This window comes from Lathyrus oleraceus, chromosome 3 (assembly GCF_024323335.1).
Source record: "Lathyrus oleraceus cultivar Zhongwan6 chromosome 3, CAAS_Psat_ZW6_1.0, whole genome shotgun sequence".
Taxonomy (NCBI): domain Eukaryota; kingdom Viridiplantae; phylum Streptophyta; class Magnoliopsida; order Fabales; family Fabaceae; genus Lathyrus; species Lathyrus oleraceus.
In genome coordinates, this window is record NC_066581.1 from 325,094,648 (window position 1) to 325,116,033 (window position 21,386).

General features: G+C 36.3%; 1 protein-coding gene across 1 annotated transcript; it reads left to right on the top strand.

The window, feature by feature from the left end:
- Positions 1 to 1,050: 1,050 nt before the first annotated feature.
- On the top strand, positions 1,051 to 1,449 carry LOC127131102 (uncharacterized). The gene has a single exon (XM_051060036.1). The coding sequence runs from the start codon at positions 1,051 to 1,053 to the stop codon at positions 1,447 to 1,449; it is 399 nt and encodes a 132-aa protein (XP_050915993.1).
- Positions 1,450 to 21,386: the final 19,937 nt, after the last annotated feature.

Here is a 21,386-nt window from a genome sequence, read left to right on the forward strand (position 1 = left end):
CAAATAAAAAGAAGGTGAATCCCTTGGTGATTCATACAAAAGATTCAAGCGGTTACTTGTGGCATATTTAACACATAACTTGGATCAAACAAAGCAAATGCAGATGTTTGTCAATGGTCTTTGACTGAAAACAAAAACAATTGATTGATATAGTAGTCAGTGGCTCATCAAACTTTTCAACGGCCACCGGTATCAAAAAGATCATTGAGGCAATTCTTGCAAATGTGCATTTGGAGTTATAAGATATATGTTCAAGCAAATCTGAAAAGGTTATTGATTTGAAGCTTGATACAAATGAACGAAGGATAGAAGACATAGTGACTGCAGAAGTAGAGAAGAAATTGAAGGCATTGAATATTTGTACATAACAGGAAGCTCAAATCCATCTGGTCCAGAATGTTATTTGTGGAATTTGTGCAGGACCTCATTCGATTGCATATTATGTTGTGACTGCAAAGCAAATAGAAGAGATAAAATTTTTGAGGAAGAGCAACCCTTACTCTAACACTTATAACTCAGGGTGGAAGAATCATAAAAAATTATCCTGGAAAGATCAGAAAGGGAATGTTCAACAACAGGGTCAGAGTCAATACAAAAATCAGTATCAACAATCTCAACAATAACCAGTTCCGAAGAAAGCAGATTGGGAAATAACCATTGAAAAAATGGAAGCTCACAATATTTAATTCCATGAAGAAACCAGAAATAATCAGAGAAACACCTCAGCTTCTATAAAAATATCTTGAAGTACAAGTGGGGCAAATTGCAAAACAATTGGTCGGCTCCCAAGCACCACGTACACTACCCAGTGGAACTGTGATAAAGCCAAGAGAACATAATAATGTGAATGTTGTTGTAATCAGAAGTGGTAAGTCTGCTGATAATTCTGAGAATAAACAGGTGGAAGAAGATGAGTTGCTAGAAGTGGATCTAGAAATAAGAGACATGAGAAAAAAATAAGAAGATGTTGTTGTATCGCCAATTGTAGAGGGAGATAAGCAGAAATACCATAAGCCAACCATCAGGCTTCCATACCCTCAACGAATAAAAATGAAGAAGAATAATGAGAATTTTTTTGAGAAATTCTTGGAGATCTTCAAGAAACTTGAGATTAATATTCCGTTCGTTGAAGCCTTAGAGAAAATTCCCTTATATGCCAAATTCATGAAAGATATCATCTCAAAGAAATGCCCTACCCACATTGAGTCGGTCTTATTGACTGAAGTTTGTAGTGCTATTTTGCAAGGTATGAAGATACTAGTAAAGAAGAAGGACATAGGCTCAGTTACTATTCCTTGTACTATAGGAAACAAAACTTTCAAAAAGGAACTTACTGATTTGGGGTCTAGTGTCAGTTTGATGCCCTTATCTATTTACAAAAAACTAGGAATTAGCTCGGTTCAAGATACTAGGATAACACTACAGTTTGCTGATCACTCAGTTAAGTGACCTTACGGAGTGGTGGAAGATGTTCTGGTTAAGATAGATACATTTGTATTCCCTTTAGACTTTGTGGTTCTTGAAATGCCCGAAGATGAAGAAATTCCTCTCATTTTAGGCAAACCATTTCTAGAGACAGGAAGGTGTATGATAGATATAGAAAAAGGGACAATGACTCTAAAGTTCTATGATTAAGAATTAAATATTGATGTCGAAACACTATGAAATACAAAGATGATGTTGGGACTAGTCATACGATAGAGGTCATAGATCAAGTTATTGCTCAGAGCAGTCCAATGAAGACACCTCAGTTACCGTTGGAACGGGTTTTAAGCCTGCCAATTTTTGAAAATGATGAAGAGAAAGATGAGGCGGAATCTGAAGTGCTAGCCATGATGGAAGAGCAACCTCAATGGATTAGATCCAAACCACACTGGTGGGAGGATTTAAGGGCACCACAATCAGGAGAAGAAAAGCAAGAAATCAAGAAGTACACGGAGTTGAAACAATTACCGGAGCATCTCAAATATGTTTTTATGGACACCGAAGAGAAATGCCCAACCATCATAAATTCTAGAATCAAAAGCATCCAGGAAACAAAACTCATCCAAGCACTTAAAAAACACAGGAGTGTTATTGGATGTGCAATTGAAGATTTAAAGGGTATTAGTCCTATAGTGTGCACACACAAGATACTGCTGGAGGACGATCACAAGCCAGTCGTCCAACCAAAAAGGAGACTTAATCCATCCATGAAAGAAGTGGTTCGTAAAGAGGTTGTGAAGCTTTTAGATGCCGGTCTTATTTACCCTATATCTGACAACTCATGGGTGAGTCTCGTACATGTGGTACCTAAGAAAGGGGGAACAACTGTCATCATGAATGAAAAAACTGAGTTGATTCCCACAAGAATGGTCACTGGCTGGAGAGTGTGCATAGATTACAGAAGGTTGAACATCACAACGAGAAAATACCATTTTCCTCTCCCTTTCATTTATCAAATTTGGAAAGGTTAACAGGTCATGGCTATTATTGTTTCTTGGATGGATATTCAGGATATAATCAGATTGTAGTAGCTCCTGAAGATCAAGAAAATATAACATTCACATGCTCCTATGGTATCTTTGCCTACAGAAGAATGCCATTTAGGTTGTGCAATGCACCCGCTACATTTCAGAGATGTATGGCATCCATTTTCCCTGACATGCTTGAAAAGCATATGGAACTGTTCATGGACGATTTTTATTTTTTCGGTTCTTCTTTTGATAATTGTTTAACTAACATGCCTCTTGTTTTAGAAAGATTCCAACAGACCAACCTGATTCTCAATTGGGAAAAAATGCCATTTTATGGTACGTGAAGGCATAGTTTTAGGGCATAAAATCTCCTAGAGGGGGATAGAAGTTGACGAGGAAAAAATGGAGGTAATATCAAATCTACCACCTTCAATGAATGAGAAGGGCATCAGAAGTTTCTTGGGACATGCAGGTTTCTACCGCAGGTTCATAAAAGATTTCTCCAAAATAGGCAAACCATTGACTAAGTTGCTTGTGAAAGATAAGTTGTTCATGTTTGATAAAGAATATGCTGAGGCTTTTGAAACCCTGAAAAGTAAGTTAATGTCAGCTCCTGTAGTGATTGCCCCTGATTGGTCTCTACCTTTCAAGATCATGTGTGATGCCAATGACATTGCAATAGGGGAAGTATTAGGACAACGAAGACATAAGCTATTACATGTGATATATTATGCGAGTCATGTCTTAAATCCTACTCAGACAAATTACGCAACTACCGAATAGGAGTTGCTAGCAGTAGTCTATGCTTCTGACAAGTTCAGGTCATACCTATTAGGATCTAAAGTAATTTTTTATACTGACCATGCTGCTTTGAAGTATTTGTTTGCTAAACAGGAATCAAAGCCAAGACTGCTGAGATAGATCCTACTCCTTCAAAAGTTTGATCTAGAAATCCAAGACAAAAAGGGATGTGAAAACACTGTTGTGGATCACTTATCCCAGATTTCCCTAATTAAAGAAAATGATGAGAAATGTCCTATTAAAGATGAATTTGCTGATGAACGCCTCTTGGATGTTACTGGTATCCCATGGTTCGCAGACTATGCAAACTATTTGGTAGGTGGTATAATCCCTAAGGATTTTGATTATAACATAATCTTTTTTGTTGCATGAGTGCAAGTTATATTTGTGGGATAACCCATTCCTATACAAGAAGGGGATAGATGGACTAGTTCAAAGATGCGTCCCGAAGGAAGAACAACGGGACGTCCTAAAAGCATGTCATGACTCAGATTATGGAGGACATTTTAGTGGAGATAGGATAACATCAAAAGTCCTCCAATATGGGTTGTATTGGCCTACACTTTTCAAGGATGCCCATTATGTAGTACGGGACTGCGACAAATGTCAGACGATGGGTAACATTTCAAAGAGAAATCAGATGTCTCAGAATTGGAGGTAGAGTTATTTGATGTATAGGGCATAAATTTTATGGGATCATTCCCACTATCATTTAGAAAAACATATATTTTGGTAGCAATGGACTATGTGTCTAAATGGGTAGAAGCAGTGGCCTTGCCCACAAATGATGCGAAAGTGGTGGTTAAGTTCCTGCGAGCTAACATCTTTGCAAGGTTCAGAGTACCAAGGGCACTGATAAGCGATGAAGGAACATATTTTCGGAATTGACTCATGGAAAATCTGCTAAAGAAGTACAATGTGAAACACAAATTTGCCACTCCCTACCACCCGTAAATCAGTGGACAAGTAGAGGTGTCTAATAAGCAATTGAAGCAAATTCTAGAGAAAACCGTAAATTTTTCCAGGAAAGATTGGGCCACTAATTTGGATGATACACTGTGGGCATATAGATCCGCCTATAAAACTCCAATAGGTATGTCCCCGTACCAGTTAGTTTACGGAAAAGCTTGTCACTTTCCTTTAGAACTGGAGCACAAAGCACTGTGGGCTTCAAAATTTCTGAATTATGATCTGTCCAAAGCGGGCGGTTCTAGAATCCTACAACTCCATGAGTTGGAAGAATTTAGGAACCAAGCGTACGAGAATGCCAAATTATATAAAGAACAAACAACGAAATGGCATGATTGAAAGATTCAACATAAGGAATTTTGGGAAGGACAACTGGTTCTCTTATTCAAATCCAGGTTGAAACTATTCCCTGGGAAATTGAAGTCTAGATGGTCAGGGCCATTTGTGGCGAACAAAGTATTCCCTCACGGGACAGTAGAATTGCAGAATCAGGTAACTACGGATACCTTTAAAATCAATGGATAGAGGGTGAAGCCTTATCACCCAAGGACAGGGACGTAGCCTGGTGGAAAATATTCATCTACACGAATAGTGTGGAGAACCGTCGAGCCATGGAACGTTAAACGAGCGCTTTGTTGGAGGCAACCCACGCTTTTACTTACTATTGATTTCTCGTTTATGTTAATTGTTTTGATTCTTAGTCAAGTGATATGCAGTCTCTCAACACAAGGAGCCATGCTGAAAGAAGTGCAACATTGCATTTTCCTCCACCTCCTCAATGAGGGCACTGTAAGTCCACCCTCTCTCTTTCTAGTTCTATAACATTGAGGCCAATGTTTAGTTCAGGTTTGAGGGAGGTTTACTAGTTTCTTTTTATAGTTTCATTTTATTATTGTTTTTGTTACTATTTTGATTGTTTATCTTGATTAAGGGTTGTCAAGTAATACATAGTTGTTGGAATTCAGTGCTTGAATAAGTGACGAAGGTTAGCAAAAGCAAATGATTGGTTACGGCCAAGGAAGTACCCCCGAAAATGTTGATACTGTTGAAGATGACTGGACACAACTTTCTTGAGCTTGACCAACAGAGGAACCATGTACATCCCAACTTAAGAGGGAAGCTACATCACACTAGAGGTATTATAGAATTTGTTAGCTATACCAAACATGGTCGGAATTAAAAGCCAAACACAAGATTCATCATGAGAGATAATTCAGGTATGTCTTTATCACTCATAGTTTGCGTAAGTTCTCTTTGAATTTCACTGCATTAGTATACACACTGAGGCAAGTTTTTTATTTTAACCCTGAGCCTTTCAAGCTAACCTTATTAATTTTTACCCTTCGTTCACCCAATTCGAGCCTATATCCCTTTGTTTGTATATATCACCACATGAATGTAACTCGCAGCCCAAACACTTCCTTACCCGGTTTAGAGGAAGTGTTATGTTCTTGAAGCTGTGTTTCATTCTATGTTTGGGGTAACCCCATAAAAAACTTAAAGTAAGGTGAGTGCGAAGAAAATGAGAAAAGCGACCATCGAAAAAAAAGAAACAAAAGAAAGAGAAAAGAAAAGAGAAATTTGATGGAACGAAGAAAAATCACTCACCAAATGAGAAACACTAAGTTGTGTGTAAAACCAAAAAACAAAAAGAACTAAGTAACAAAGTTGAAAAAGAAAAAGAAATGTCAATGGTACGATATAACAAACACAGTGAAAAGAATAATGACATTGAATTTGAATCCAAAAATAATTTCTCCCCCTTTCATATCTCACTTTAACCCAAGTCCCGCTATAACCTGAAAGACCTCGAAAGTGTGTGTATTATGCAGGTGAGATGAAACAAGAATTCATTCAAGCTTACGAGTTGGTATTGCATACTGTGAAATTATGAGTGCAAACATTATAGCCACGAGAGTCTAGGAGAGTGTGTGAAACAAGATGATAAGTGAATTAGTACCCATATATGGAAGTGTGGCAGAACAAATAATTGCGGAAAGCCGGGGACCTGAAAGAAGAAGAATGAGTAAGTTGTGAAAGATCTCAACAGTATTTGGGTAAAAGTTGAATCTTCAACAAGTTTTAGGGGTGACATGAAAAAAAATAATTTTTGTCTAGAAAATTGCTTGAGGACAAGCAATAAGATAAGTTTGGGGTTGTGATCAGTCACCGTTTTATGCTATGTATTTTGTCACTTATTCGGAGAAAATCTAGGTAACTTGTATTAATTTGTTTTAATTAATGTTTTGTTGAGTCTATTTCTTGCACCAATAGCCTACTTTACTACTTCATTATTATTTAGTGTCATTTCTATTTTTTGTGCATTTTACGCTTTGGGTGTGTGCATTTTCTGCGTTTCAGGTTCAAGCAGGGTCGAATGTAAAAATCAAGGAGAAGCGAACAGAATCAGAAAGAAGATTTTACCCGTCCAGTAGGCATGTTATGGTCACTCGTAGCACCTGCTATGAGCCGTAGCAGGAGGCTCTGTTTGCACAGAAGAAACCAATTCAAACAGGGGCCTATACGACCATTCGTAGCACCTGCTACGGGCCGTAGCAGGAGGTCCTGTTTGTAAGAACAAAGTTGGTTCTACAATATATCTCTAAGATTTTGATGATAACAAAGGATAAAACAAAAATGGTACTCTAACGAGATTTTTTCTTAGTGTGCAGGACTCTGAACATTTACGCAGGATTCTGACCATACATCAGATACAAAATTGCATCAGATATTAAATATTCGATGATCAGATGCCACTCAGAAAGGTTGCGTCCAGAAGTTTCTGATTCTGATCAATGCAGATACCAGCTCAACATTTAAGAATTCAGAAGCTCCGATAAAAGACTACTAAATCCAGACTCTAATACTTAAGAAGTCTAGAGCATTGAGAAGCTCTGATGGAGTTATACATAATCATCCTCTGAAGACAAGCTCTGATATATCAAGACTCTGAGATAGTGAGGAAGGAGAGAAGTAACCACATCATCAGGCTCATCAATAACCTGATGCTCTAAAAACTCGATCACTGCATCCTTATCCTTGAGCTGCTGAAGAAGCTCCTCACGCTCACGAACCCAAGCACGCGAACGGTCTTCGTCTCTCAATTCCTCTACTCATTGATTAGGGAGGGTTGAAGGCCCAACCATAATCATAGGGGTAGGTCTCGGAAATTCGTACGGCATGCGGTAATTAAGAGCTCTCTTCCTCACCCAAGAAGTGTAAGGCTCCAAAGCAACACAATTCTTCGGACCAAGCTCATTCCTCCCTTTCCTATGAACTTTGCACCAGGCGCGAACCATCCTATCCTTCAGGTTTTGGGGATCTTTACCCTCTTGAAAGAATAGGCCTTCCAACGAAATGTTGTCAGGTTTATCCTTTAAGGGGAACCCAAGCTGACGGCAAGCCAAAGCAGGGTTGTAGTTAATTCCACCACATGTACCAAGAAGAGGTACATTGGAGAACTCACCATAAGAGTCAATAATCTGAACGCCATTATAAACACAATTATACCAAGAGATATCATCATTAGTGAGAGACATAAGTCTCGGGGACCACCGTAGACATCCATTGTTCTCCTTGAAGGCAAGCGTCTGAGGCAAGTGCAAAATAAACCACTTGTACAAAAGAGGCATACAACATATGATGGAACCACCACCCTTTTCATTCCTCATATGCAAAGAGAAATAAGTGTCACCCAACAGAGTCGGAACGAGATTAAGAGAAGAGAAAATCCTAATAGCGTTCACATCCACGAAGTTGTCGATGTTGGGAAATAACACTAGCCCATAGATGAGGAGTACAAATATGGCTTCAAAAGCTTCCTTACTCATGGCCTTCCCCAACAAGGTAGCTTTGGTAATCAGAAAATCAGATGGGAGACCTTGAATTCCACCTTTGGTAGTCATATTGGCAACAATTTCAGATACATCCACATGAAGCATATCAGCAATCTCTTGAGAAGACAGAATCTTCTCCAAACCACTGAATGGCAACTGGTCAAGAATAGGTATACCCACATGATAAGCATAATCCTCCAGTGTAGGCAACAGTTGGAAATCCGGAAAAGTGAAGCACCGATACAGAGGATCGTAGAACTGCACCAACACACTCATCAGACCCTCATCCACCTTAGTAGAAAGAATAGATAGAAGCTTCTCATGGCGAGCTTTAAACTCCAAAGGCTCTAATACATAAGATGTCAAACGCCTTAACTCTTTCAAGTCAGGTTGTCTGAAACTTTACTTCTTTGTATTCCTTCTTTGCTTATCCATGTCTGAAAATTTGCAAATAGACCTCTTAAGTTCCTTGTAAAAATCTTTATTGTTGATGACATGAATGCGAATGAATGCATGAATGCATGAATGCAACAAACACACTCAAGGATCAAGCAAGTCACACCATACAAAGGTCACGGGATGGCTCAAGTCATCATCAATATCAATCATCCATTTTGGTGGATTATAGTTTACATCTTATCAACACCCAAGTTCCATTGATATTGAGGATATACAAGAACGGATCGACCGTAAATCACGGGTTTGTTGTGAGTCACGAGCATGGAGTCTCGGTTAGGAACCACCCAACGGGAGTGTACTATGGTTAAACCTGACAATCATGTTCTAAAAGGTTCCCATAGTCATCATCTCATCTTTTGGATACTATCGTATAAAACGACTACTCGTCCTCCAAAAATATTCTCAAGAGGGACTCTTATGAGTGTAGTATCGCATAACAATCACACCAAGTCTTACACTTGAACGACCTTCGCACTACGTCCTAAAATAGGCCAAGATGGGCTAGGTATCTAAGGTCCTTGGCTTCTAGGGTCTATATTGGAAAGAGTAATGCCTAACCACGACTACTCGTGTGACATTAGTGATCCCAATAAAAACCTCCACCAAGTGAATGGACTTGCAAGTTAACTTGTTAAGGAATAACTCCACACAAGTCAACAAGACTATGCCTTTCTCCTATCATAAGTGCACTCGAGTTCGGGTATAAAACTCATCTCACAAAAAACCAGCAAGCATACAAGCAATTAATATATCAAGCAATTCATACATTACAAACAATACATTCATCCCAAATTCGCACAAAAATATGTCACAAATAAATATAAACATACAACACATACTAACAAAAAGTAGGCTAAACCCACTAGAGAATTAGCTTCCCCAGAAGAGTCGCCACTTTTTTGTAACGGGGTTTTCGTTACCTTTAGGTTTATTGACTAAACTGAAAGTCAACATACAATTCGAGTCGCCACCGCACTTTTATTTGTCCAAAGGAAAGGCTAAAAAGCGAACAAAAGCCAAGTAAGAAGTTTTTCAAATCAAAAACTAATAAAAATGTCAGAGATCTAGGTAAGGGGGTTGGTTATGAAATGGGAAGGTTTTACGCACACAAAACATCCTTAGTACTCTAAGGGAACCCTTTTTGCAAATATGTGTTGTAGGTTGGTATTTGTGAAAAGATTTGTACAAAAAGATTAGAGGATGAAAAGAGAATAGATTATATTTATAAGTTTGTTGTTTGAATGGATGAACCCATTACCTACGTACCATCACAATGGAGGATCAAAACCTCGTAGTTCGGGGTAAAAATCTCAAAGATTGGTGAATTGATTTTGACCAAAAGCCTTAAGGTCTTTTGTTATTAAAGGGAGAAAACTCAACCTAAACCAACAATCCACCATGTGAGGAAGGCTTCAACATGCTAGTGAGGGGTTAACCCTATAATAAGCAGGGAAGATTTATAATCCAATCACTAAGGATGAGGTGAGATTTACATAAACCACTATGATAACTCAAACCTATGACTAATGTTTATGAAAAGGTTTTAAGAAGTGGCCATTGGAACCACAAAACAACTTGAAATGGGTTGCATTTACAAGTTAAGTTTATTTAGAAAATGAAGTCAAAGTGGGATTAATGTTTATTCCCAATGAGTATTTATAAAAATGGTTTTGAAAAGTCAAAGGCTTAAGGCCTAGGTTTCTAATTTGAAATAAAGTCAAAATTTTGAAAATGGTTTTTTTGGCTTGGTTAGAGTGGGGAGAAGAAGAGAAGGGCTATTCCTAAAGCATACAAAGATAAGAGGGGAAAGAAAAACCCTTGGAGTTTCTTTTCTTGGAGTCATAGAGATGACTCAAGATGCTCTTTTCCTTTGGACTTAGCACACAAACAAGCAATCAAACAATTGAATTCAAACTCCTAGGATCTCCATTTGGCTTGGCTCTTAACTTGGCTACTCATGACAATGGTCCTCTTTTCACAATCTCAAGGTAAGATCCCTATCACACAAAAGCAAACATCAAAAATTTCACAACACAATAAAGGGAATGAACAAAGAATAAGTTTGGAGGAGAAGTCTTTTGAGGTCAACTTTGAATTTTAGCATTCTAAAGGCATGAGGCCTAGTTGCTCTTCAACAAATTTTGCATTCTAAAGGCATGAGGCCTAGTTGCTTTGAACTCCTTTAAGCATGGGTAAATCCTAATTCTAAGTCCTTTCTCCTTTTGCATTTGGTTCACACAAAACAAACACAAACAACACTGAATTGCAATATATTTATATACAATAATGGGCTAAAATGAGCAAAAGAAAAATGACATAAACATAAACTATGTGCTCAAGTGAGCAAAGATGAAAATCAATATGAATAATGAGCAAGAAATAAATGACATTAAAAGTAAATGGCAAGAAATTAAAAGCTCAAACTAAAGTTAGTAGTTAGTAAGGTTATGTCAGCTTGTCATAAGACAATGTAGCGCTATGTTAAGCAACCGTAAGTGAACCAATGTAGTAGTCACACCTATCTGAGGCCGGTCAATGAAAATATAGGCAAAGAACACAAGTTAGAGATCATGACTAGTAAGCCAATCTCCATAAACTTGCCATGCCAACCAAAAGGGGAAGGGCCTTGTATTGACTTTTAGTTATTTGCTTGACCAAGAAGCAACCTATCTTGGACACAAAACAACTCACTTGATCATGGATCAAGTTGAGTTTGGTTTGGATCAAAGAAGGTTAAACTTCTCATTTGTCAAGACCAACTTCAAGACTTTAACTCATTGTCCATTGATGGAAATAAAAGGATGAAGATGAAAGGGAGGGGAAAAGAAGACCACAACCAAATCCAATTGATCAAATGTGAATCAAATCAACATCAATCCACACTAAACAGAAGATAAATGAAGATAACAAGTCAAGAGGTCAACAAATTTTTTTTGGTATTTTTTTGAATTAAAATAAAATACAAATAAAAATAAACAAATAAGGTCAAACCTCAAATTCAATTCAAAACAACTTCAATGAGTCCAATTAAATTCTCATAGGTTCAACATAGTCAAACAAGCTTTGACTAATTTTCTCATAAATTTTTGAAATCAGAAAGTAATTAAAACCAATTAAAAATAATTAAAAATAGCATAATATGAATTAAAATCTGAAATAATCTTAAAAACAATCAAGAAATTGTTGAGACTATTTTTCATTGACTTATCATGATCCATAGATGCTATGAAATTATTTTTGGATTTTTCAAAAGTCAGAAAGTATTTTAAAATGAATTAAAACCATTAAAAATAAAATAATCCATGAAAAATATCAAATGAAGTCTAAAAAATAATTAAAAATCATAATATGAAACTAGATTTTTCAAGAATTTTTTTGGAATTGGTCTCATATTTTTATGACTTCAAATGAAATTTTAATGAATTTTTAAAAATAAAAGGAAATAACAGAAAATAAATGGAAAATGGAATTGTTGAGTCTTTAGTGAAGAAGATCAGATCATTATCTGAGAACTCTGGTACCAATGATGATCCCTCTGGAGTGAGGATTCACTGGAATAGAGTGATCAGATGGATGGCCTATGAGACTTTCAAGCTAAAAGGCCTCTCTAAACAAGTCTGAAACGACTTCATCAGAGAAGTTGGAGAGAGGTTGCAGGCACGTATGGTCAGAGAGGCAGAAGAGAAGGCCAAAATAGAAGCAAAAGAGATGGCTCATCTAGAAGAAGAGAAAAGAGCAAGAGAAGTTGCAGAGAAGGCTGCTGCTGTTGCTGCTGAAGCAAAAGCAAAAGCAAAAGTTGATGCTGAAGAAGCAGCACACATAATTGCAGAAGAAGCTGCAAAGGCAAGGAATGATGCTCTGACTCAGGGGGAGCAATCTCATTCTGATTTCGCTCCTCTCGTCTTGAAGACTCTGGAAGAGCTACAGAAGGAGCAACAGATAGTGAGAGCAGGATTGGACCAACAGGACTCCATCAACAACAACATTCGGAACCTGCTGACTCAGTTGCTTCAGAGGATGCCCCCGCCTCCAAACCCTTAGGCACTTAGGATTTGGTTGTTGTTTTCCTTACTTGCTTATCTTCTATGTATTCTCTAAGTGTTTTTCTCTCTACTCTTAATAGCTAATCACCACATCTGTAATTCTCCTTCTCATATATGAATCTTATTTTGTCTACTCTATTTTTGTGTTAAGTCTTTTTTTAGTCTGACAAAAAGGGGGAGAATACAAAACAACTCTGATGAAATAATATCTAAGCCTCTTGCTGCACTACGCACATTTAAAATCTCTTATGAAAGTTCTAAGCTATGCAGGAAATATCTAAGGTAAAAACTGGCTACTACGCAAGGAGTTCTGGTAAGAACATCTAAAAATTTATTATGATCTATCTCAGGCGGAGTCTTCACTCATTTGACTCTAAGATAATTCTTTAAATCCTTGTTGAAGTATCACTGTTTCATCATCTCTCTGAGGTTTTTGTCATCATAAAAAAGGGGGAGATTGTAAGAACAAGATTGTGTGTCTACAATTCATCTCTAAGGTTTTGATGATAACAAAGGATGAAACAAATTGGTACCCTAGCATAATTTATCTAAGTTTGTAGGACTCTAATCGAAAAAGGGTCAGATAGACATACATCTGATATACATGTAAGTCCAGAATGACCACTTAGAAGATTATTCAAGCAGAGGTTCTGACTCTGATCAAAAGAAAGCGCACAAGTTTTACGTAGAAAGAAGTATCAGACGCTCTGAATTTGAGCAGTGCACTCCAGGATCTGATGTTTTTCACTCTGAAGAAATCACTATAAGATAGACATCAAGAACCTCTGAAGTCAATCAACTTTCAGCAACTATCTGAAGATACACACGCTAAACAGAAACATCTGAGCTCTGTGTACTCTGGCTCAGAACGATCACCAAGACTTAGCTGCGAAGTCTTTGCTGTTGGCAAGAATCTATTTTTGGAAGAGAGTTATCGCACTCCAAAATTTCTATGGAAAGGACAAAGAGATTAATTACATTAAAAGTCCATCATTACCAAGATTTCCTCATCCAACGGTCTCTTCATCAAATCTCTATATAAAGGATAGATCATCTTCATAACAAGATAACGAAGCACACGAGAATACTGAAAACAAATAACAAATCTCTTTTATTCTTGTTCATTCTCTTTCACACGAGTTGTTGTTCTAAGTGTGAAATAATTCTGTTCTTATATTTTGTAACTTCTGCTTACATAGAAGCACTTAACACATAACTGTATTTTTCATTACTTGCTTAATATTCCTCAAGTGACTTGTGAAGTCTGCAAACTTAAGAGGGCTAAGAGATCTTTATCTACTTAGACGCTATGTGTTGTAATCTTTTAAGATTAGTGGATTAAGTCCTTGTTAAAGGCGAAACCACCTTGGCCGGGTGGACTGGAGTAACTTTGAATTTCAAGTGAACCAGGATAAACTTTTGTGTTGATAGTATTTTTCTTTTGCGTGTGTTTTATTTGCAAAAGTTTTTATTATCTGTGAAAACAATTCAAACCCCCCTTTCTTGTTTTTCTCTACCTTCAATTTGTTGATGTAATAGTGACTCAGAGTTGTTATAGGGGCAAATCACACACCTTCACTGACATGTTCCTTTATATTGAAAACCCTTTTTACAAGCATTATATATTTTCTTTGCAACTATTTTATACAATTAATCTAAAACCCCCAACACAAGTTTTTGTTTAATTGAACAATAATTAAAACTCAATATTTGCGAGCAATCCTTAAGATCAACATTCAGAGAACTTTCCCCATTATTACTATACAGACAAAGTAGTACACTTGTTATTTTTCCGATCAACTACTGTGGAGATTCACCATAGTAATCATGTGAAACTTCAGTTCGACATGCATCAAGAAATCCTAGGTCTGCCGAGGCGCTTAAAAAATTCCACAATAGTAAAGTCTCAGACCAATGAACCTACAACGATTGAAGACACTACACCAAAGCTGAGTGTTGTCAATGGGAACGCCTCCATTACCTAGTCCTAGCTTACCCTATAATACCGACTGAATCTAAACTAACTCCTAATTACATGTATTAGTATAGATCAGTTACCATTGGGAATCTGTCTGAACCCAAATATTTATTCGACACACACCAACAAGCTTCATCATCTAACACCCAACAAGACTAGCAACACACTTACATTCAACCTCAAATCCAACAAAATTACGAATCCACAAATACTGAAACCCACGACCAATACATGTCACCCACACAACCACAAAATACCCCCATGCTACCAACAACAACCACAACATTTTTATCAATTTCAACACAAATAAACACCACCAACCAACTCATCATACACTTACCAAAACACCTAACAAATAAATTAAACAAAGATATATTACCAAACACCACAACAACAATTTCCCTCCCCCTGAAACATTCACACCAATGTCACCATTCAACTAACTTGACTACCACCTAGCGGTGACCTCATCAACACAAACAACACAACATAACTGTGAAAACACGAGCAACAAACTCATCTATGACAATGCTAACATGTCTACCCGAAGATGACAAAAATTACAAGAATTGCTTATGAATGATGATCCAATCCCAGAGTGCATAATTCGGTGACCACTTAGATCATGCGGATCACAACCAATAATATAAAAAGATATTCTTATGTGTGTAATCCGAATTTACTTATATAACATTAATATTGTTTTTTTTTGTTAATTAACAATTTGTTTTATATATTGTGGTGATTAATTATTAAAAATAAAAATATTAATAATCAAATAATAAAAAAACAAAATACATGCCACTTAGAATCGTCTCCTATGAGATACGCGGTTGCACCAATTGAATTGATGTATCCTTCAAATTGATAAACTGAAAACAACATGCATGAATTAGATGTAAATTCATTTCTTATAATTTTTTTATTTGAAACATGAATGAAAAAATTAGAAAATAGGAGAGAAATATGGGTAAATTGAGATTAAAGTTGAAAAAAAAGTAGTTATTGGTGTGAAAATTCCCAAAAGCACCCTACAATATCCAATGAAGGACATAGTCATTAAGAAAAAATCACAAGTCATTTTATGAAATGCCCTCCTAATTATGAGCAACAATATGCATATTATCCAATTAAATAGGTCTAATCAAGTATACACACACTTTCACATACAAATTACTTCATTTTCAAGAGATACTAATCATGAAGAACATTTTTAACAAAATGGTGTGTGATAGGTGAGCTGTTTTAGTGGGAGAGATGTGGAGCATGACGTGATATTAATCTAATAATATATTTAAAAGAAGTATTAATTCAGCAATGAACACACCTTGTGCACCTAATATTAATTAACAGTGTGCAAATTTGAAAAAGAAAAAGAAAAAATCCAATTTTGGATATAGACACTATAACCATACATAGTGACTTTAGCTACCTACAAATCTTTAAATTATAATGTTAGAAATATATTCTCTAACACACAATTGTGATATTATAGGAATTATAATTATTAGAAGATAGTGTAGTGAATCTAATTATCTTGATACAATCCTTAATGAATCCTACCAAAATTGATTGGGTGACCCTAAAGAATGGAAGTTAAAAACACAAAAACAAATCACCTCAATTAATCATTTAGGAATAGAAACATCAACATCAATTTTGAGGGAATTTTTAGTTAGTTGTTGCTTGAAAATAGGATTTGACCTAATGCCACCACATCAATTTTCCAATTTTAGATAACATAATTTTCTCTCTAACTTTAATTGCATCCAATCTTATTGAAAATGTTGAAATATATAAAGATAATTTTCTTGCTTGCACAAACCAACTTCAATGGCCGAGGAAAATTGGTTCGGTTATTTGGATTTGAGGTTTAGATAAAAGAAAAACTGTATTCATTACGTACAAATACATGATCAGTTTGTATAATACGACATATAAATCTAAATCAGTAAACAGTATCATTGGATATTCTTAATATGCCATGTAAGTTTTTAAAAAATTAGAAACTTGTCACTCTAACAAATGAGATGATTCCTTATCCTTTCCCTTCAAATAACACATACAAATCCAGGGTTGGAGTAGGACGGTTCGTCGAATTGAATCGATTTATTGTTTTTGGTAAGTGAACCAAACTTGTGTTGTATAAGTAATCATAGAATCTATGAAAAATAAATTGAAAATAAAAAATATTAAAAACAAATATAAAATGTTATATATATTTTTATAAATATAACAGTTCAATTCTTTAACAAATAATTCAGTTTAAGAAAAATATTTTTTAACGATTTGATACGATTCAGAATTTCAAACCAATACATCAAACAAATAGTTTTAATATGTTTTAGTTTTAATATATATAATCAGAATCAAATGACATTAAGGTATCAAACTTAGTAAGATGACACCTCCGATAATTCTTCACCACACATCTGTATAACAAAATCTACCGTTAGATTGAAAGACATTATCATATAGATCATCTTTATAAAATTTAACAACAATAAAAAATATTTGATATGTCAACGAGATGCATAAAAATTAACGTCTTACAAAACTTTAACAAAACCGTTATTTTTTATCCTTCTGATTAACAAATTTGATGTCAAATTTTATAGATATGATCAATATGATAATAACTTTCAATCCAATGATGAATTTTGTTATACGAATGTGCGGTAAAGAGTTATCAAGGTGTCATGTTATACTCTAAAAATAAGTTTTTTTTATCTTACTCCAAATCATAGTCTTTCAATTGAATCTAATCTAATAGTTAATTAAGTAAAAATACTAATTAATCATTAGATTATATTCAATTTAAAAGCTATGATTTAGAGTAAACTAAAAAAACTTACTCTTAGAGTAAGTTGTGTTGAGATATTAAATATAATTCAATGTGAGTTGTGTGGCCCAAGCCCAAAGCTAATTAAGGTTGGATTTGCTATTTTGTTTGCTATTTTATTTAGTAGTCAAGTCATTTAGGTGTATATAAATAGACACTTTGTTATTTAGTTTTATTATTCAATTCAATTCAATAATGCAATCCTTATTTCCTTATTCTCTCTTTCTCTCCTCACTAAAAGTGCCTCACGCACTAACAAATTGGTATCTTGAGTTCCGGTTAGATTCTTGATCATGTTTTCAAGAATCACATGTCAGAGACCGTGTTTCTGGAATTATGGGTTGTTGTTGATCAATCACTGCAAAGATGAATGGTAACAGAAATGTACCAAACTCCCTTCCAACTCTTGACTACAAGAATTGGCTTCGATGGAGAAAACATATGCAATATCTATTTGGCTTTCATGAAACCCTAGAAATGGTTACTAATGGTGTTCCCGCGGTTGGTGAAGATGCAACCGACGCCCAGAGAACCACTCACAAGGATGCCAAGAAGAAGGATTGCAAGGCGGCGTTTTAGATCCAATCGACGGTCAATGGGACTAATTTTGACAGAATCTTTCATGCTGAATCGGCGAAGGAGGCATGAGATATTCTTGTCAAGTACTATGAAGGAGGCGAGAAACTCAAGGTTGTCAAGTTGAAAAATTTGTGACGATAATATGAATTATTATCGATGGGAGAAGACAAAAAGATTGCAGGCTATGTGTCGAAGATGCAGAAACTCGTCCATCATATGAAGGGTTGTGGCGAAATTCTAACTGATAAGATGATAGTTGAGAAGGTAATGCATATATTGGTCCCTCACTTTGATCACGTTATCGTAGCTATTCAAGAATCAAACAATTTTGAAACCCTAAAACTGAAAGATTTGGTTGGTTCGTTGGAGGCGCATGAGATTAAGATTGTCGAAAGGAAACGAGTTCAAGACTCAATACAAGCACTACAAGCTCAGTCATGGAAGAAGAGTGGTGGTTCCAACAAGTTCAAAAGCAAAATCGACAAGACTTAGGGAAAGAAGTCTTAGTCGAATTCTCACGAGAATAAGGTCGATGATAGAGCTTCTGAATCCTCGAAAAGAGGAGAAGGAAATTCCTATCAGAAAGACAAAAAAGAGAAAAAAGGTGTGCAATGCTATAACTGTGAAATGTGGGGTCACTTGGCCAAACATTATTGGTATAGGAAAGACAAGGGATCGACAAAAGGAAAGGAAGAAGGAACGAGCCTTGCATGTCAAGATTTAGATGATTCAGTTGATATGGTGGTTATGGTTGCAGTTGTAGGTGACCATGTCGAATCCAAGATTTGGTTCCTCGACTCATGATGCTCGAATCACATGACTGGTTTAAAAGTATGGTTAGTAGATTTCGACGAGTCGAAGATGAGCAAGGTCAAAGTTGTTGATTATAGCTCGTTGCAAGCTAAAGGTACTATAAACATAGTTATTCAAAGGAGTAGTGGATCGAAAGCCTTGGTAGAATATATACTCTATGTTTCTCGAATAAAGTGCAATATGTTAAGTGTTGGACAATTGGTCAAAAGGGGGTTCTTAGTGGTTATGAAAGATGGAGCCTTAGAACTTTTTGACATCCAGAATAACTTGGTCTTGAAATCTCCTTTGTCGAAGAATAGAACATTTAAGATCATGATTAGCTCAACTGAGGTACAATGTCTGAAAACAATTGTCGACCACAAAAATAGTTGGTTGTGGCATCTGAGGTTTGGCCATCTGAATTTTAGGTCGCTCAATCAACTGATCACTCAAGATATGGTAACTGGTATACCAAGTCTTGAGATTCCCGACAAACTCTGTGAAGGTTGTCTAGTCGGAAAGCAGTCCAGGAAGTCTTTTGTTTCGACTATGCCAATCAAATCCTCTTGCATACTCGAAGTTGTACATTCAGACGTACGTGGTCCTTTAAGGAGCATACCATTGGTGGAAACATGTATTTTGTTTCGTTTTTCGATAAGTTGAGTCGAAAGATTTGGATCTATGTGATCAAGAGAAAAGACAAAGTATTAGAAATCTTTAAAAGATTCAAGATGCTTGTCGAAAACCAGAGTGAAAGGAAGATCAAGGTTCTACGAACAGAAGAAGGTGACGAATACACATCCAAGATATTTGAAGCATTGTGTGCAGAACATGGTGTTGATCATGAGGTAACTTCTCCTTAGACTCCTCAAGATAATGGAGTAGAAGAAAGAAGAAACATGACCATATTGGACATGGCGAGATGCATGCTGAAGTAGAAGAATTTGCCAAAATCCTTATGGGGTGAAGCTTTTTCGACTGCTGTTTATATACTGAACAAGTTCCCCACCAAGAAGCTGAAGAACAAGGTTCCTGAAGAAGCGTGGAGTGGAACACGACCATCAGAAGTCATCTGAAGATGTTTGGGTCTATGTGTTATAAGCATGTTCCTGATGCAAGAAGAAGGAAACTTGATGACAAGAGTGGACCTATGATTCTAATATGATATCATAAGACTGAAGTATACAGTCTGGTCAATCCAATTACTCAGAAGATTATGATTAGTCGAGATATTACGATTGATGAAAATTCTGCCTGGGATTGGAATTCTAATAATACAATTGATAAGCCATTGATGAGCTATGATTTCGACGAAGCAAGTAATGATGTCGAAGTCGAAGATTTTGTCAATATTCTAGTTGAAGTCGAAGTTGTTGCTGACATACCCAACACAGTCGAAGTATGAGAGGTTATGGCTAGCACAAGTCAGAGACCTCAAAGAACTAGAGCTCATCCAACAAGACTTCAAGACTATGAAGTGGTTGGTGATGATAAAGTCACAACAAATGGAGAAATAGTTCATTTTTCTTTACTTGCAGGTGCTGAACCAATCAACTATAGTGAGGATTTAAAGAATATGAAGTGGAAGTCTGATATGGTCGAAGAGTTACAAGTAATCGAAAGAAACAACATATGGGAAATGGTTAAATTCCCAGCACATACAAAAGCTATCGAAGTGAAATGGGTGTTCAAGTTGAAGCACAATGTTGATGGGTTGATAGCAAGACGTAAGGCGAGATTGATAGATCGAGGATTTCTTCAGCGAGAAACACTCGAATACTCTAAAGTCTTTACACCTGTCGCAAGATTGGAAACTGTTCGACTAGTGGTAGCCTTAGCATGTAAGCAAGGCTAGTCGACATTTCACTTAGATGTGAAATCGGAAATTTTGAATGAACCTTTAGATGAAGAGGTGTATGTCACACAACCATCTGAGTTTATGATTCAGGACGAAGCAATAAAAGTATACAAGTTTCATAAAATGTTATATGGTCTCAAGCAGGCACCTAGGGCATGGAACACGTAGATCGACTCATACTTGGTCGAATTGGGATTCGTCAAATGTGAATCTGAGTATGGTATCTATGTACATGTTGTGGCACAAGATATAACAATCATGTGCTTATATGTCGATGACTTGCTAGTAACTGGAAATAGCTTGAAGAACTTGTCAAAGTTCAAAGAGCTGATGAAGAAGGAATTTGAAATGTCGGATCTGGGAAAGTTATCATACTTCCTAGGCATGGAATTTCAAATGCTGAAGCAACGTATGGTGCTACATCAAAGAAAGTATGTTGAGGAGATACTTAAGAGATTCATGATGGATGATTCAACTCCTACATCTTTTCCTATCAAACAAAATTAGAAGTTAGAGAAGCATGGAGAGGAAGACAAAGTCGATGCAACTTTATCAAACAAATTGTCGGATCTATGAGATATGTGTGCAATAGTCGACCTGATATATGTTTCTCATTCAGATTAGTGAGCCGATAAATGAGTGAAACAAGGGTGTCACACATGAAGGTTGTAAGAAGAATCCTGAGATACTTAAAAGGATTGACAAACTATGGAATTTTATTTCGACGAGACTCTGAAAGCAAAGAAGTTATGGTTACTTGTTATTCATATGCT

What these genes read in the sequence shown, in the direction of transcription:
- LOC127131102 (XM_051060036.1), top strand. Translation starts at nt 1,051, where the DNA reads ATGAAGAAGAATAATGAGAATTTTTTTGAGAAATTCTTGGAGATCTTC.